The sequence below is a fragment of the Alosa pseudoharengus genome, unplaced genomic scaffold (assembly GCF_046254945.1).
Source record: "Alosa pseudoharengus isolate Yale_2024_CS ecotype anadromous, Long Island Sound unplaced genomic scaffold, YU_APseudo_1.1 YU_APseudo_1.1_scf_7, whole genome shotgun sequence".
Taxonomy (NCBI): Eukaryota; Metazoa; Chordata; class Actinopteri; order Clupeiformes; family Clupeidae; genus Alosa; species Alosa pseudoharengus.
The window spans coordinates 4264621-4284620 of record NW_027468859.1 but is presented as its reverse complement, the minus strand read 5'-3'; the positions used below and the strand labels follow the sequence as shown (position 1 = coordinate 4284620).

The 20000-nt window shown below is 40.7% G+C and overlaps 1 protein-coding gene across 1 annotated transcript in view; it reads left to right on the top strand.

The window, feature by feature from the left end:
• The window catches only part of LOC143110288 (glutamate receptor ionotropic, kainate 2-like), a 64687-nt gene that overhangs the window by 14984 nt on the left and 29703 nt on the right, over positions 1-20000 (top strand). The window contains exons 4-6 of the mRNA XM_076273175.1: positions 3933-4114; positions 4261-4314; positions 6979-7152. Of these exons, the coding sequence (XP_076129290.1) occupies positions 3933-4114; positions 4261-4314; positions 6979-7152 (410 nt within the window). The remainder of the gene's footprint in view (positions 1-3932; positions 4115-4260; positions 4315-6978; positions 7153-20000) is intronic.

The following is a 20000-nucleotide window of genomic DNA, read 5'->3' as shown; positions in this document are numbered from 1 at the left end:
GTTTGAAAGAGAGAGAGAGAGGGGAGGCAGTAGAGGTATTAGTGTGACACCACCTCTTGCGTCTAGTGATGAAATATTGATGGCTGATGATGATGGGTTGTGGTGCACTCTCAGATTCTCAGCATACGGAAGGGGAGGATCTCCCCAGGACATCTCACTGATTAACAGCATAGCCCACCATGGACAGCAGAGCTTATCAGCAACGGGCCTGTGTTAATCAAGTCCTTCTCACACACACGCACACACACACAAGCGCACACGCACACATGCACACACACACCCACCCACTCTATCTTTCTGTCACTCTATCACACACTCTCTCATTAACTCTCTTATGTATAACATTATTTCCACCTATGATTATACATGATAAATAAATAATATGCCATAGTATAATATAGCAATTAAACATTGACATACAGAATTAAGAATTGCATAGAAATAAGAATATATTATTAATAATAATATAATTAATAAATTATATATTATCAATTGTATGATATATTAAATGCATTAATAACTATAGAATTCATAGAATTGTAGAATTCTGGGGTATTCTTACTATATTCTGATGTGTTCATATGTTACTCCTGTGTGTAGTATACAACGGGGAGAGGTCCATACCATTGTGCATAACTGTGCCTTAGGCCTGTGTACCAGCAGTTAGGTCATACAGCCCAGTGTTTAGGAAGATCCGAGGAACATCAGTGATAACATGGGCCGAGGGAGACAGCATGTCGGTCTGTTCGGGCTAGTATCTCCATCTGGCCAGAGCTGGGTTTTGTACACTGGTTGGCATGATTGACATTTGTATGTTTTAGTATAACAGGCTTTGTCTTAGGTTTTGATTCTGAGACGGATCGAGGAAGCAACCTGAGGAGCATCTTCTGTCGGAAGGCTCAGCAGCCGCTTCTAATAACAACCACAACTGTTAGACTCTGCACAGTTTTACTGTTCGAGACTTAGCCTGTGTTCTGTTATTCATTATTGTACCATCTCAACACAACGCAACAGCCAGAGAATCCTCCAATATAAATAAAGAGTTTGGTTCCAAAATGCTATATATCTGTTTTTAAAACATTGATAAGTCATGTTATTTAATTGTGTATCTCAGGTAATATCAATCATTTTGATTTGAAATTACATGGAAAACAAAAATGTAAAAAAGGATTCATGAAAAGGGAGGATATAGCATTTTGGAACCAAACTCTTCAAATTCAAACATACTATATTATATTATCCATATAAAAATAAATAAACTTAACACACATTGTAAATATAAACATTACAAAAACGTAATAAAAGATAAATTATAAAACATAAACATACATTATAAATAATTAATAACGGAGATTGAGTTAAAGAAGTGATTGGGATATAAAATTGAGATCTAACATTCTGGCCCTATGACAGTCTTACCCTGGAGCAATAGCCATCAGAGGTGTCTTATTGCATAGCCATATTCGGTGCCTTGATTTAACTCAGTCGTGAAGGCTGTGAAAACATAAAAAAAAAATAAACGCTTCTCTGTCCGTAACACACTCACATCCTAGTGCCCACGGCGACCCAGGTGTGAAACCGAGCCGCTGTCATTTCCCAATCCTCCCTGCAGTGTTGTGCAGACTTTGTGCATAATGAGCATAAATGGAACACCCAAGAAGTTCATATTGATTAGCTCGGTGAAGCATGCCAGCGCTCTTACTTAGAGAGACTGGACCTCGACATGGGCTAAGTGTTACGCTGTGATTTTCTAGTCACGTCCTGTTACAGGCAAATATCATAATGCCTAAGGCACATTACACACAACTAGGAACAGAAATACACACACACTTAATCATAATCACATAATCACTTTCTGTTAGCCTGCACAAAAAAAAAAAAAAACTCACTTGTGTGTGCAGACACACACACACATGCACAAACACACAGAGCACATAAGAACAAAAACAGACAAAAACCAAGAACACACACACAGATATTGTTTATCTCTTCTCCTCTCCCCTCTTCATTGAGTTTTGCTAAGCACAATTTGTTTTATAGCCTTTTTAACGATGATGGGTTTATGGATGCTTTTATATCCACCTTGACATGTACACTCATAAATAATACATATTGACTTTAATGTCCCTTCTTTTAATTCCATTAGCGTCTTTAGGTGCAGTGACTAGTAAAAATAATGACCTGCAGCCTCGACACGTCTCCTTGTTTGGAATTTGCCCGTTGCCATAGCTATCTATCGGAGCTTCCACAGCACGTGTGACCAATCAGGTCTCACGCTCACTGTCCAATCAGGGAGTAGAGAAGGAACTCAGGGCATAGAATTACAAAATGTGGTTTTAACTCAAAGACACAGGGTGTTAGCCTGACGAGCCAGACCCACATTAAAATGTAGGGTCTGGGCACTCACCGTTCGCAGTGCTCAGTCCGAGGGGCGGGATAATCGGTTGTCTTTCAAATTCCCTCTGCACACAATAGGACAGCGCTATGAGTCCTATGCGTTTTCCCACCAACGGAGCTAGTTGGCTAGTTCAAACTTTTGCCAACTTAAAAAAAAGCTTAACTCGTGTCACACTGTTGGCCAACAGCAACATCCATCTTCTTTGTCCTCAAGTAGCAGGGAATTCAAGCCAAACCGTTGCAACTCTGCCATCAATCATTATGTTAAGCCCGCCTAACGACTCTATACACAATTTGATTGGCCTGATAGAAGTTTAATTTTTCAAGCTCACAAGCCAACGGAGAGTTGCTAGACTAGCCCTGGAAGCAAATGTAATTGGCTGCCGCTAGGGTGCGTCTAGATTTCTAGGCTAACAGGGTGTGAATGACAAGGTTGGTATGTGTCCTGTATATTGTTTCCAGGGTAATACATGTTGCCTTGAATTGAATTGAATTGCGCTGATGTCATAGAGGCAATTCAATGCTTTATGTGAATAAAAGCAAAAATAATAAATGTAATAAAAATAAATTAATTCACAATTGCATGTCATCATTAAAAAATGTAATGTACTTACATTATAGTCTAATAGTGACAGTCTACAGAGTGAGCAAAGCTATCACATCTAATTGAAACCTGTCATTGTATGTGTTTGCCTGACTTTAAATATAAAGAGCATTAGTACAGGAACTGGTACCAGTGTTTTTTAATGGATTCAGGAGCTAATCATATTAGTGAAGTCCCTCAAGGAACCCCATGACATTTTAATGAACATTAACTCATTAACTCTTACTGTTTTTAACCAAGGCACTGTATGAAAGCACATACACTATATACAGTATGAAACAAAGCCTAAAGTTCAAACCTTAGTTCCTGAGTTTCATCAGGTCTTTTACAGAGCCTTCTATTACACTTTTATAAACTATTAATAAAGTCTCTCTCTCGCTCTTTCAATTTCATTTGAACATTATTAACATCGGACGGCTTGAGTGATATATCTCCTCACTGCCCTTTACATATTAATACCGTCCTTCAAATTTAATTTCTCATCAGAGACATTTTAAAGGTAATTTCCTCCCTGGAGCCGACAGTTGAATAAACCACATACCCTAGACAGCCCTTCCACTGTGTGATTTACTATAGAGGAAGCACAGTAGCAAATCCTATAGCAGAAATATGATCTAAGATTGTGATGAATCAAAATAAAGTCTAATAGTGATAGTCTACATATGCTTGGCAATGGAATTCCATGAACTATTACCTGTTATAACATCTAAAGTCTACAAAATCCATAGACTTATCATCATAACTCAATAACAGTGCTATACTATAAAAAGCCTATATCCATATTGTAAAGGCTGAAGTAGTCTGTGAAGGACAGTGATGTTGGAAACTCTATAGCGGTGATAAGGCAGTGACATGATTGTCAGTAGCAGTGCTAGTTTGTGTGCAGCCTGTAGCAGTGATATGATACTCTATGAAGGGTTCTTCTCCACAGGGCTGATTCGGCTGCAGGAGCTGATCAAGGCTCCGTCGCGCTACAACATCCGTCTGAAGATTCGTCAGCTGCCCGCCGAGACCAAGGACGCCAAGCCCTTGCTCAAGGAGATGAAGAAGGCCAAGGAGTTCCATGTCATCTTTGACTGCGGACATGAGATGGCTGCTTGGATTCTCAAACAGGCAAGGAGCACATGTGCACACACACACACACACACACACACACACACACACACACACACACACACACATGACTCATGTTTATGTTTTTGTTTGATATTTAAGTAAATATTAAGAAGTCATCAAATGACCTATGCTTTTCCCTACAGGCTCTCTCCATGGGCATGATGACAGAGTACTATCACTTCATATTTACCACGCTGGTGAGTACACATACACACAAACACTAACACATGCACAGACACACACACACTCACACACACACACACACACTTTCTCATGGGCACACACACACATACACGTGCACACACACACATACTGTACAGTACACGTGCACACACACACACACACACACACACACACACACACAAACACACAAACACACACACAATCACTCTCTTGATATTTTTCATATTATTTTATGTCCAAGTGATTGACAATATTTTGGGTGGAGATATGAGGTGCTAAAATTTAAAATATACTGGCAGAGCAAAAGTCTGTGAGTTCATGTCAAGCCCTGTTATCATCGCCCAAAACTACATACACACACACACACACAAACACACACAATCACTCTCTTGATCTTTTTCGGTGTTTGATGTCCCAGTGATTGATAGTCTCTTTTTTTGGCGGGGATGCTGAAAAGCAGGATGGCGAATTTTACTGACAGAACAAAAGTTTGTGAGTTCACGTCAAACCCTGCGCTGTGTTATCACCCCCCCCCCCCCCCCCCCCCCCAAAAAAAAAAAAAAAAAAACTCTCTCTTAGCTTTCAAGCCAGTCATGCTGCAAGTAGACAGCCTTTCATCTGAAACAGAAACAGAAGGGGTCTTTTTGACAGGAAAGAAAGGGGCTTCTGAAGCTCTGGATCTTTTTGATGTTATTTTCTGTATCAGAATTATCATTTTAGACAGAAGAACCCGCTCAACTCCTGCCTTAGATTGTAGACTTCAGGAAGTCACAGACCATGAGAACCGCAGAACAGAGCTTGGAGAATCAGGAACCTGAGACGATTGTTAGGACTCTGTAGAGAGACGGTCACAGGGCTTTGTGACAAATTCTGTAGGATTCCAGATGTCTTGAATGCACCATTGCTCTCACAGCAGCTCTCTTTTACTGAATCAGTGTGAGTAACAAAGAGCATATGTATTTGACATTACATCAAAACAATTACTAACGACTGTTGCTATTTCAGTCATTTTTAATGATTTAGACCAAACAAATGTTTTCAGTGTGATGGATTTAAGAAACCACAGACTTGTGTCTCACTTTTGGTTATAAGCATGTAATTTCCTTCAACTCTGTTGCCTGAGTGCTATACATTATGGATAGTAAAACAACAAACATAATGTCAACATTCTCAAATAATAAGCAATGCTTCTTTTGAGTCACTTTGGATGAGCTACCTATGCTATATGTGTAGTTTTATGGTCCTCTTCTGCGTCAGGGAGAGAGAAAGAGCGAGAGAGAGAGAGAGAGAGAGAGAGAGAGAGAGAGAGAGAGAGAGAGAGAGAGCGAGATCATCAAAGTGAATGAAATCAAAGAGAATCGTCCACTCTGTAATGAAATATTCTCTTTGGCTGTTTGTTCTATTGTCATGGAAGCTCCGCTGACTCCAGAACAAATGTGGACGAGTTCTAGAACAGATTTAATCTCAGTCAGATCAGGACCAGAGCCAGGCCACATCTGAGCCACGATCAGCTCAGGAAGTGCTTCAAGCTCCACACGCTCAGTCCAGGCTACACTCTCAATTAAGCTCCAGGATTGATCTGTCTAGTCTCCTTCGAGCCTTCTGTACATCTCGCTTATTTTTCCCTTTCATTTCTTTTCATTCAACTCTGCTCTGTACTAGGGCTGTTTTTGGATCTAAACTGGCCCATATTGGGGTGATATCAGAGGCAGGGAAGTGCCAGGTCAAAGTCAGATCAAGGTCATATCAGTATTAGATCAGAGCCAGATCTGAGGCAAATCTATCTATATAGCTACTATCTGTATTTAGATCTTCCTTTTTGACTTTTTTTTTTTAGCTCTTATCAGAACAGGGTCTTATCAGAGTGAGGCCAGTGGACAGCCAGATCAGAGCCAGAGGAGAACCAGGTCAGGGCCAGAGGAGAACCAGGTCAGGGCCAGAGGAGAGCCAGGTCAGGGCCAGAGGAGAGCCAGGTCAGGGCCAGAGGAGAGCCAGGTCAGGGCCAGAGGAGAACCAGGTCAGGGTCAAATCAGGGTCATATTGGAGCCGGACCTAAACTGTGTCTAGAGACTCAGACAGATAGGGCCAGATGTACGTACATTTGCGAACATAGCGTTATCAGCGTCATGGACAAACCGCAGATTGCGAACGCTGTCAGACCAAAGTTTCCGTCATATTTATCAAACTAGTGTAAACTGCGCCTTTCTCTGCCTTTCTCCGCCCATAAACGCAATTTACGAACGTCCACAACTGAATGGCAGAGCCTATACAAGAGCAGTTGAATGAAGTTAACTGATGACAACATTAAAAAGAATCAAACGTTTAGCGATCATGAAATTATACCATACATGATAAGATGTCAACAAGCAGGGAGATAATGAAGATCAGTAGTTTTACTCAAAGTACTTGTGCACATAGGCTATGGAAAATTGGTCAAATCTAGCAAGTAGGAAAGTTTAAGTGAATGACGTGAAAGTGAAAGTAAGTGAAAGGCCAACGAAAGTTAAGGTTGCTTTTGATAGTACAAATACTTACAAAACTGGTGCTCTAAATAGCGATTGCGAAACAAATACGCCTGAAATGGGCGCAAACGCGTTAGTATATCTGGCCCATAGTTTGTTCTTGTGCAAGTCCTCGGCTCTGTGCTAGCTGCCTGAGTGAGTGTGTTGTCCTTGCAGGATCTGTTTGCGCTGGACATGGAGCCGTACCGCTACAGTGGCGTGAACATGACGGGCTTTAGGATCCTGAACACGGAGAGCACGCAGGTCACCTCCATCATTGAGAAGTGGTCCATGGAGAGACTGCAGGCGCCGCCCAAACCGGACTCCGGACTGCTGGACGGCTTCATGACGGTAAAGAGATGTGATCACACACACGCTCACACATATTCACGGACACAGACACACACACACACGCTCACACACACACACACTTGCGTGAGTGCAGGCGCCATCCAAACTGGACTCCGGGCTGCTGGACGGCTCCATGATGGTAAAGAGATGTGATCACATGCGCGCTCACACTTACTCACGGACACAGACACACACTTACACACAGATAAGCACACACAATCACACATAACCACACACACACACACACACACACACACACACACACACACACACACACACACACACACAAACACTCTTGGGCACAGAGACATACTTAAACACAGACAAGCATACCCACAAACACATGTATTCACACACACACACACACACACACACACACACACACACACACACACACACACACACACACACACACACACTCACTCACACTTGCGGGCACAGACACAGACAAGGATGCCCACTAACACATGTACTTAGGGATACAAGATGAATTCATGAGTATGAAAAATGTGCATAGAAAGAGAGGTAGAAAACAACCATCTTTTCAGGGATATTAACCTAGCATGTAGCTCCACACACACACACAAACACACACACACACACACACACACACACACACACACACACACACACACACACACACACACACACACACACACACACACACACACACACTCACTCACACTTGCGGGCACAGACACAGACAAGCATGCCCACTAACACATGTACTTAGGGATACAAGATGAATTCATGAGTATGAAAAATGTGCATAGAAAGAGAGGTAGAAAACAACCATCTTTTCAGGGATATTAACCTAGCATGTAGCTCCACACACACACACAAACACACACACACACACACACACACACACACACACACACACACACACACACACACACACACACACACACACATTTAGAGAGTGGATTGAGTGGGTGTATGAAACCGTCACAGTTCTCCAACCTACAGTATATTTTATAGGGTTAGGATCAGAGGCTAGTATTTTTTCACGGAAAAATCTATAGTGTGGATAAGCATATGCCTTTACGTATGTGTGTGTGTGTGTGTGTGTGTGTGTGTGTGTGTGTTGTTTGTATGTGTGTGTGCGTCTGTGTGTCCCATGTTTCCTTGTAGAGTATGAAGTCTTTTTACACGTCTGTAACTCACCTGTAATGTTGATCAATTCAGCTCATTTGTGGCATTCCACTGCACACATACACAATGAAAACAGTATACATTCTGTCACTTACAATAAAATTGACACAAATGCGTACGCACACAACTCTCTCTCTCTCTTTCTCTCTCTATCTCTCCCACACACACACACAAACACACACACACACACACACACACACACACACACACACACACACACACACACACACACACACACAAAGACACACAAAGACACAAAAACACACACCCCCTCCTATCTGTCACACACACAAACCCACATTCATTCATACCCACGCACTGTGAATGAGATTGCTTACACAAGACTATTTCAAAGCCCTCCGCCTGCGAGCGAGAGGAGTCACAGTCAGAGAGATGGGCTGCTCCACTCCACAGGAGGCACCACGCAGAGTCCCCAGCATCCAAATGAATAAGCCTCACTCCTATCGACCCGTCCGCCTGTTTACACAATCGCTTTTCTAAAAAGCCTTTCCTGTTAACAGCGGTGGAGAGAAGTTACTTTGCTCATCTCCAACATAAAACAGAACAAAGACACGCATAGTATCCCATGCACAAGATGGCTGATGTCAACTCAGTGGTGCTGCTGTAGTTTGGCATTGCCTTTCACTTCCAAAAGTTGGGCTGCTCGATTATAGCAAAAATCATCACGATTATTTAGGTCAGTATTGAAATCACTATTTAAAAATGACTGCTCATTTACCTGCAATTATTGCATTTTCTCTGATATATGAGCTTCACCTTTTAATGATGGATTTTCAAATTGTCATTGCAAAATGGATTGTAGCAAAATAATATTTTTTTCTCCACTCTGTTGTTTATAATCAGTGGAAGGCAAAATTGTGATTGAAATTAAAACTCCATTAATCGCTCAGCCTTATTCCAAGAGTCTTGGAGGGACGTAGAATGTACAGTAGGTATGTAGACAGGCATGGCATGATATGGGAAATAACACCCTGTGAAGGCCTTTGAATGAGCAGCAACCAGTGCCAACTTTAATCAATTTTACTGAGCTCATTGCTATGAGCTAATCTTAGCAGTGAGATAGTGTTGAACCATTCAGAGGCTCAAGGCTTGAGCACAAATAACTGGAGACTGTCCTATTGATTTGGTTGGCGTAAAAGCTTTAAAGGCTTTCTCTGGGATTGTTGAAATAAATAAACTCACATTTTGGGAGCTACCTTCACAGTTTTGAATGACATCTATGATGTTCTACATCTTGTAACAGAAACATGATGGAGATAGCAGGTCATCGATGGCCACTGCTCGTGTTTGGACTCCTTCCCCCATGCACGGAGCTAGCTTCACGTAAACGTCGAGTTGATGGATGGTGGAGCTGCAGATCTAAACGTTTGAGGCCGAATGTGTATCGACAACACAGTGTACCAACAGCGCGCATTAATAAATGGCCTGTCTTGAGCTTGGGGAGGGAGGGAGCCCTGACAAGCTGAAACTACAGTCATCCATTTAACCTCTGCTCTCATAGCCAGTATAGTGCAGCCGGTGTGCTCTGAATGGGCCTCGTAGGCTGTGCTGCTGCCACCCTCACCCATGCAGCCACAGGCGACTAAAGGTGTACCGTTACACCGGTGTGACGGGAATGTTGGGAAATGAACGTTCTGAAGAATATCTGGGTTCATTGAATTCAACATAGAATTTTAGAACCTTTGAATTGTTGCGGAACGGAATCTTATGTTAGAATGTTCAAAAACCCACACCTTTAAGGGTTCAAAAAATGATCCATTCATTTCATTCCATCCTTGAGTGTACCGTCAGTCTATCAGCTCCAGGAGCATCTAACCCATCGTGACCTATGGGAAGAGTTTGAGCCTGGGTTTAGGGTTTGAAGCATAGTGCTGAGACTGCCCTGGTTAAGGTCATAATTCAGGGGTTTTCAACCAGTGGTCTGTGGCTCAATTGTGGTCCGCGAGGACATTGCTGATGGTCCCTGACCATGGATTCAGTAATGTAGTTGTAATGTGGGAATGAGTATTTTTATTCAGTGGTGGTCCTGGCGTTACATAATTAGTCAGAATGGTGGTCCCTGGTTCATAATCAGTTGAAAACCCCTGTCGTAAATGACCGACTCCTAGCTGCTGACACAGGCCATGTCAGCATCCTTATCCCCCTCGACCCCACAGATGCCTTCATCACTGTCCATCACTGTCCACTGTAACCCTTCTAGAAACATTACTCGGCCTCTTTGGCACACCACTTTCCTGTTTTGAATCTTCTCACAGCGGGAGAGCAGTTTGTCTCTATAGGTAACTCTAGGGCCCCTACAGCTCTGTCCTATAGGACCTTTGCTATTCATTATCTCCATCCTCCCCCAGTCCCCCTTGGCTGCATCTCATATGCTTCTAAAACAGGAACATTTACAGGTAGACATTCCTGGTGACTACACCACTACCTCTGCTGAGGACATTCCTGGTGACTACACCACTACCTCTGCTCAGGACATTCCTGGTGACTACACCACTACCTCTGCTGAGGGAAAAGAAGCGTCCGTGGTGCTGTGTACACTGTGTCTGTGTGTCTTTGTTCTCTTGAGTGTACAGTGTCCTCTGTGTTTTTCTATCTCTTCATATATACTCTATAGTGTCCTTGAAGTAAAAAAAAGAAACTGTACAGTGTCCTTAGGTATCTTGAAAGGCACTTATAAATGAAATGTATTATTATTATTACTATTATTATTATTATTTACTTGAAGGCTATTGACTATTAATGTGCTCCATATAAAGTGACTCATTCATACACTCATATTTAATAATGTTGACCATATTCTTCACTCCTTTTCTATGTATTTTCTATATATATATACACAGCTCTGGAGAAAATAAGGATGCCACTGCACATTTTTCTGATGTCATCCTACGGTTGCTAAGTGACATTCAAATGAGTTGACGGTCATTAAGAGACCACTGCAAATTTGAATATGACTGTCAACTCATTCCAATGTCACTCAGCAACAGCAGGATTACATCAGAAAATGTGCAGTGGTCTCTTTCCAGAGCTGTACATGAATATATAATTGTAGGTCTTAAATTTATACAGCTACTGGCTCCTGAGTCTGTGCATATGGTTGTCATTGGTGGTGTACAGTATGTGTGTGTGTTTGTGTGTGCATCTGATCATCTGATCTATAGGCTGATGTATGTGTGTGTGTGTGTGTGTGTGTGTGTGTGTGTGTGTGTGTGTGTGTGTGTGTGTGTGCATCTGATCATCTGATCTATAGGCTGATGTATGTGCATGTAAATGTGAGATTAGGTGAAATCTGGGGTGCATATTTATAGACGTCCGCCTGAGCAACAGTTCCTCTGGAGGGAAAGCGTCTCCATGGAAACGGGTTGCAGAGGGAGTCGGTGTCGCAAGCAAGCCAGACGGCAGACAGGGAGAATGTTAGTCACACACACACACACACACACACACACACACACACACAGCAGACAGGATGAATGTTAGTCACCCCTCATCCCGTCTGTCCATGTGTCTGTCTGTTTCTTCTCACCATCATTCTCTCTCTCTCTCTCTCTCTCTCTCTTTCTCTCTCACTGACATCCTCTCAGTTCTTCCTCCTCATTTTCCTCTTCTTGGCTTGTCCTCATGGACTCTACTGTTATCAAATTTATTCTTATTATTTTTCTTCATACGTATTTGTGCGTTTAATGTGGCTTCAACCGTTTGACGTAGAAACTTTGTTCAAACTGTGTTGCGTAGGTCTTACATAGGTGACTTAAAGGAACCGTATGTAAAAAATGTATTTCAATTAATCATAAAATTGCCCTGATATGTCACTAGACATTAAGAAATCATGTTCTTTTCAAATACTTATATCACTGACAACAGTAGTCTGGCCAGGATATTGTCATTTAAAAAGTGAAGTTGCAGCCCTCAACTGATGTTGATGTTGTCATGTTGTGTTTTGGCCTAATGCGCCACCCTCCACCTATCTACTAATCACAAAGTCAGTAGTGTTTCGTCATCCGGTTGCCAACTCTGCCAGTCAGAGGGGAGGGGAAGGGGATACACCGCTCTACAGTAATTTGAAAGTGATTGTAGTACCCGTTTTGGCCACAATCTTACATACGGTTCCTTTAAGCTATGCATTTTTCAACTTTGTAACTTTTATACTTTTTGAACTATTAATTAAAAACTACTAAAAATTACCCCATAGACTTAACATTGGCGATTATGGCATCACAATAGGGCACTTAGAATCCTATGGCAAGTGTTCCGGCCACCTCTAGCAACTGTCTGTCTCAGGCTTTAACCCTTTCGTGCCCGTGCCGAACATTCCATTTTTGGTGCTGGATGACCTCCTTACACAAAAAACCTTATTTCTTGAGTATAATACATACCATCAATGGGATATACATACCATTGTAATCAGAAGGATCAGTTCTATCAAATGATGTAAAATACATATGGTAATGTTGATATAGTAATGAACAGTCTTTCAAAATCCTCTCCAAATGTATACCGGAATTCGTTAAAATTTAATTTCATTCACATAAAAATGAATTTTCATCATATTTCTATACAAGATAGAGAAAAATGTAGAGTGTATGACATGTTCAGCAAGTTGTGGGCTATTTAACAAAAAAGACTGAATTGGAATATCATTAACCTTTCAAAAGTTATGATACATTTAGTGATCAGTGTAAAAAAATGCAGGAAACAGGATTTAGAATGTTGACAGAATTCACATTCTCTTTCTCACCAAAAACATGAAAGTATGCATAAAAACTAATAATGAAGTCAGACACAATGGTTTAGATTTATTTGGTCCATAAGAATAAACCATTTATTTGTATATAAGCAAATGCTACAGTCAATAATAATGATATATAAAATAAAAACATGTACCTTACCAGTAATACAGGAAGTAAGTATACTGTATATTTATTGAAGATCAATTCTGAATAGAGACATAAAATACATTTGATTCAACAGATACAACTTCCTTATATAAATTAGTGTAATATGAAAATGATATACATCTATAAAATGTATTATTTATGAAAAGCTAGGAATACAATCAACTTCATCACTCAAAAATCAATGTGTTCTAAACATTTGAAAGTGGATTATATAGAACAAGCCTGTTGAGAATAAACACATACACACATATACACACAAACTCACACACACACACACACACACACACACACACACACACACATACACACACACACACACACACACACAGAGGAGGATAGGGAAAGGTGGGGTGGGGAACCTGAAGGTTAAACACAGAAGACCTATGACTCAAAACGAAACGCATCCCCTTCTGTAGAATGCCAAATCTGACAGCAATTTTGTTTACCAAAAAAACAAAGTCACCTACTGCTAAACTCCAGGCCATACAAGCTACTTTAGTGTTATTATGTGTTGTTTTTATAACAAAGCCAACAATTTTTCTTTGGCTCCTGCTGTACAGGAATATGTACTTGATGAAAAGACGACAGAGTAGTAGTTGGAGCAGCTGAAGGCGAGGCTGAAATTTTGACGGAAATGCCTGCCAGCTGTTGTGATAGATTTTCTCCAAAGTCTTTCTGGCTGTAGCTACCAAATCTAGGTTCAACACCAGATTCTGCATTGCCAAACTTGAAATTAGGGCTGCACGATATTAGGAAAACATGCGATATGCGATTACATTATTGAGTACTGCGATAATGATATAAGTTGCGATATTTAAATATTTCCACCTCATGTTTTTCTCCAACCTCATACGCATCCCACATTATTAGGCTACCGGCATACCGAGTGCAGCGGAAAGTGAAAGTAAGGAGTTGCGATCACACAGTCCAACGAAGTAGGCTTAACAACTTTTACAAATAACAAATCCTGATTACCTCTCTGCTGCTGTCTGGGGCTAAATGCAAATCATGAAATACAAGCCTTACAGTGAAAGACGGATATCTTCTGATCCTATAACTATAACGAAAGAAATTGTTTATTTTAACACAGTGGAGAAGGACGCATTTGGCGATGTGTTTGTAACACGTCATCCTTAATAAAACCAAAATATTTCCATAACAGACGTGCTTTTCCTTTTAGTCACTAATTCCTCTTCACCTAAGTGTAGCCTACCTCGCTCGACTCACTATCTTCAGCCATCACGACTTAGCTCCTGCCTCAACACCTAAAACACCACACACCTAAACTGGTAGGGGACGGGCTTCTAGGGCAGCATGACAGCATCGGTTTGGTAAAATATGTTGACATTCAGAATGTGAATACACCATAGACTGTATGGAATGCGCATGGCACAAAAAATGTGTGGTATGTCCATCGCAAATGTTAAGCGAGTGCAAGATATCGCGATAACGATAGATTTTAGATATATCGTGCAGCCCTACTTGAAATAATAAGAAACTACTGACAACGGCAATGTCAATGGAGAAAAAGTGTACACAATATGTATTTCTCATTTGGTCAACACTCCCTGATCCCTGGAGACTTGGTTCCCCAGTAGCAATGGATATTAGGGAGGGAACTGAAGTCCCATGTCAATGATCAATCCCAGAAAACTGTGAAACTCTTCTGGGGTCTCTTCGTACCATGCCCCTGCACTGTGTGTTTGCATACGACGGCCTACTAAGCACAACCTCCCACCCGTTCCGGTTGGTAAAACCACACATATGCCTGGGACAACAACAACATGGTCTTCAACATTGTGAGCGCAAGCTCATCAGCCGTCAGCTACCTCTTCAGGCCTGCAAGGAGGTCTGTGTAGGTCTTGCCATCCTCCATCTGAAACAACAGTAAAATCATACAAATGTAATACCTTTATTAATTTAAAAAATAAAATCACAAAACTACAGATGCATGCGTGTGTGCACATACATACACAAGAAGAGGTAGCCTAAACTATTGAAGCATTCTGAATAACTCAAAAATATTTAGAAGTATGAAAAGTCATTTTATTACACATGGGTTTAGCTACCCTAAATCTGTTTTCCTGGCTGGCATTAAGATAAAGACAGATTACATTTCACCTAGTAACTAACTGCTGAAATGCAATGACATTTCTGACATAATATGTGATTTCACATCATGTTTTCTATAACTACATATTGAGAAGAGTAGAATATCAAGTCATGCCATCTTAGAAAATGATGAGACAAGCATGTCTGATGTTTGTCATTTAGAAGTTAGCAAGGTAAAACAGTTCACTACAAACTGCCTAGCGAGGTAACAACCCGAGGAGAGGCAATAAGTTAATTAGCACTACATTTCTGACAGAATCCGTGATTTCACATCTTGTTTTCTACAACTACATATTGAGAGGAGTAAAAATATCGCTCAACTTATTTCAGGTAAGAGAACGCAACTTAGAAACGCGGCGCCCATTAATTTATTCAGCTTTGGTATGCTATACTGACTTGCCAATATAATGCTTACCTAACAAGCAAATTGGTACCAGAAAACAAACTTACTAACAGGTTATATACTAACAGGTTTTTAAATGAAATTGTCAAATGAAAATAACTGATATCAAAAGCAAACGAGAATACTGCAAGCAGTTCAGAGTAATGCAGCTAGCTAAAGTTACATGACGATGCACTTAGCCCCCGCTATGCCATAATGTTGACGCTGATGAGAAAGCATATTACTGTCAAATAACATGATTTTATGACTACAAATTAAGATTAACCATAACTAGAAACGATGTAAAAACATATATTACCTCAGTTTATCCAGCTGTGCGGTTTCCAGTCGAGGTAAACTCCAACGAAGTGCAGGTGGCATCTGGCGGTCCATGTCAAAATGTACGACTGACGTGAAAACTTTTTTTCACGACTCATCTTCAAGTATCCAAAACATTTCGCGCCATAAATCCCTTAACCAATCATATCAAATTGAAGCTTATGTTGTCAGCATTACGGGGAAGATTTCAGAAATAAAATCAGTCATTGGACAGCTGAGATATTAGATGATTGGTCATCGTTAAAATTTTAACGAAATTAGAATGGTCGGGCTTGTAAGGGTTAAGCATACAATCTGGCTCTCTTAAGACTACAGATCCTGTTCAACTGTTTCCTCTGTCCACAACTGTTTCAAAATAAAAGTCCCCACTACAATTATTCCCTATTAAATAATTTAAGCAACTATTTAACTGTTCAACCATTCCAACTGTCAGTTGTCATCAACTATGACTCCCGCCATCTGTTTCCTTTGCCCACAACTATTTCAAAATAAAAGTCCTCACTACAATTATTCCCTATTAAATAATTTAACCATTTAAACTACTCAACTATTTAACTGTTTAGCTATTCCAACCGTCATTTGTCATCAACTATGTCTCCCGCCAACTGTTTCCTCTGCCTACCCTCCATCTTTTTACTTGGATTATATTTTAAACAATATTCAACAATATTTTATTCAGCAGCCATTTCTGCATTTTCATGCACTCATAATTCCCTGGAATTACATTCTCTAGTTATAATATCAAACCACTAGGCATTTTAAAGGAATAACACAAAGACGCACACACACGCACACACACACACACACACACACACACACACACACACACACAAAGCCACAGGGTGCTTCTTTCTCCTGTAACTATTAGCCAGGAGTTGTACAAGAAGAGCAAGGTCTGCATGTATAATGACACACACACACACACACAGACACACACACACACACACACACACACATAAGCAGATTAAGGTACAACAATATATACACAACTTCTTCACATGCACAAACGCACACAGACACACACAAACACACACACACAAACACACACACACACACACACACACACACACACACACACACACACACACACACACACATACATACAAACACACACACACAAACACACACACACACACACACACACACACACACACACAGTCAGACAGGCACTCCTGGTGACAGATGACAAAGCTAGAAGCCATTATGGATCAGTGATACATCAGTGCTCACGCAGACTCCCTCTAACCAGTTCTCTCTTTTCCTCACACACACACAGACACACAGACACACACACACACACACACACACACACACACACAGACACACACACACACACACACACACACAAACACACACTCAAGAAAGCCAGAAGCCATCATTAGCTCAGCAATACTTCAACACACACAGCTGCTCCATACATGCTTGAATACACACACACACATACATGTACACACACACACACACACACACACACACACACACACACACACACACACACATCACACACACACAGTCACACTGTCAATTGGGAATCTAGAGTTTATGCGGATACGTTTGGGGGTTCTTATCTTGTGTCTTGTTAACCCTGTTAAAACATGCAGCTCAGAAATATGTCTGATAACTGAACCATGTTCAAAGTCACCAATACCGTAATAATAATGATCATCTCTTACAAGCTTATACGTCTGCATATAGTAGTCAATAACGCAAAGCCAAGGCTTGAGGCATTTTTGGTGAAACATCCAAACATGTATTTTTGCATATATTGAAATGATGAGAGACTGAGGGCCCTATTTTCGCGACACGAACAATTCGCTCAGAGGTGTGACAATCAACAACCTAAGATGTGGGCTAGCGCATTATCAAAAAATCACTATCTTACACTATTTAAAAAGCATTACGCCACTGACCAAGAAAAACCTGGTCTATAGCGAAAAGTGCATATGAAGCACAGCTGAAGACGTACTGTCACGAGATGTAAGAAGCAAATCCTCTGCAGGATAAATGTACTTAGATTTCGAACATTATTGGGGTAAGTGTTGCTTTTTTCAGGTTTTTGATGGTAACCCATTGTCAGTCAATAGTGAAAGTAATTAACTGTGTATAACTGTTTTGTCGTTGACTATGACACCACAGTGAAGTTAGTTTCACTTTGCCAAAGAGTTCAAATAATAGACGAGTGCAGATGCGTGTAGGCTATACTCTGCTAGGTTTTAGTAAAGCATGGTTTAGTGGAATACCTGTTCCATGCGGTCTCGCGTGAATCCCACTGAATATCAAATACCGATGCGCTGTTTGAAGATTTGGTTACACTTTACTTGAAATCTACTTAAGAGTGACATGACACTGTCATGAACGTGTCATAAACAAGTCATAAACGTTTATGACATAACACTTCTGTTATTAAGTGACATTCGTTTTTTGTCATAACAAGTTAGGGTTAGGATTAGGGTTAGGATTAGGGGTAACACTTTACTTGACAGGTGAGTTCATAACACATTTATAGCAGCTGTCATAAACTGCACATAAAGCATTCATGACTGTTTCATGAGACATGAATCAACATTCATACCAAACCTTTCATGAATGTGGAAGACGGAACGACGACAACTTGTCAAAATAAAAGTCCAACAATCGCAAAGCAGCATTGCTGTTCTTCTCTCCAGCCTTTGTAAATATTTCATGAATATCTTATGAAGTCTACATCGAATGTCACTTTACTATACAAGTTGTGAAGTATTCGTAATCACTCAGTTTAACACTGGGAGGTAAACTAGCCTACATTCAGCTGACCCGTATTTGTGTAACCTGGAACAGTTGGACATTCAGTAGCAAAGGATGAGAAATATTCTGCAAAGGTTACATCATAAAACAAATACATTTTTATGAAACAAAAATTATTTGCTTGACCATGTTCTGTCTTTTTGGCACTGGAGAAGCCCATTGACTCAGATGTTACGTGATCAGGTAAGAGCGCGTCGCTCTCATTGAGGTTGAATGGAGACTGGTTGGGCGAAATGAGAGTGAATCGCCGAGGCAGGCGAAAGAAAGTTGGCCAAAGTTTAACTTTATTTAAATGAGGACCATTCGAGAACCAATCAGGTCCGCGTCTTTGTGTTTGGAGGCGGGAGTTACAAAAAAGTCTGACCAAGATGGCGGAGACTACCTGAGCTGTAACACAAAAATTTGTATGTGATTAAAATGTTTCTACACGAACATTGGCACTTGTATCAACACGAATTGTGGTTTATATGCCACACAAACTTAGTCAGAGCACATACACCACTAAATAGACCACTATATATGTTAGTTTAAACACTCAAACTTTTTAGCTAGCTGACAGACGAAATGCTAGTTTTTTAGGACATTGGATTGCATTGTAAACCTAGCTAGACAGCTAGGCTACATGCTGCAACACAGGTATGAAATATATTATGTCTTATTGACCTTGTTGTTTCTATGAACATGCATTGTTGTTTATAGGCAACATCAACTTAGTCGAGGCATAAAGACCCCTGGATACCTTCATTAAGTACTTAAACATTTTAATTAGCCTAATTAGCTCGCTTGCAACCACTGACTAGACACTGCAGTCAAAAGGTTAGCGGTTTGGCCGTCACGCCCCCGAGGTGAAATTTCGCAGGCCGAAAATCGCGAGGTATTTCGCTGTGTGGAAACCCACCATTATGTCGATACTGTCAAGTAAAATGTGTTACCGAAGTTTTGCTGCTTGCTATTAAAGGGAATGACAGATGTCATTCTCATTGGTTTAAATGATGTTATGCCCAAAACACACCCATAACTGATTAGGAACCACCTTGTTGCGCCATCCGCCCGACGTTTGATAATGTTCGATAACAAAACCACCCGCAATGTGGACTGGACAAACCCCTACATTTAATTAAGCTATTAGCTAGTGACCATGCCTTTTAGATTGCTAAAAT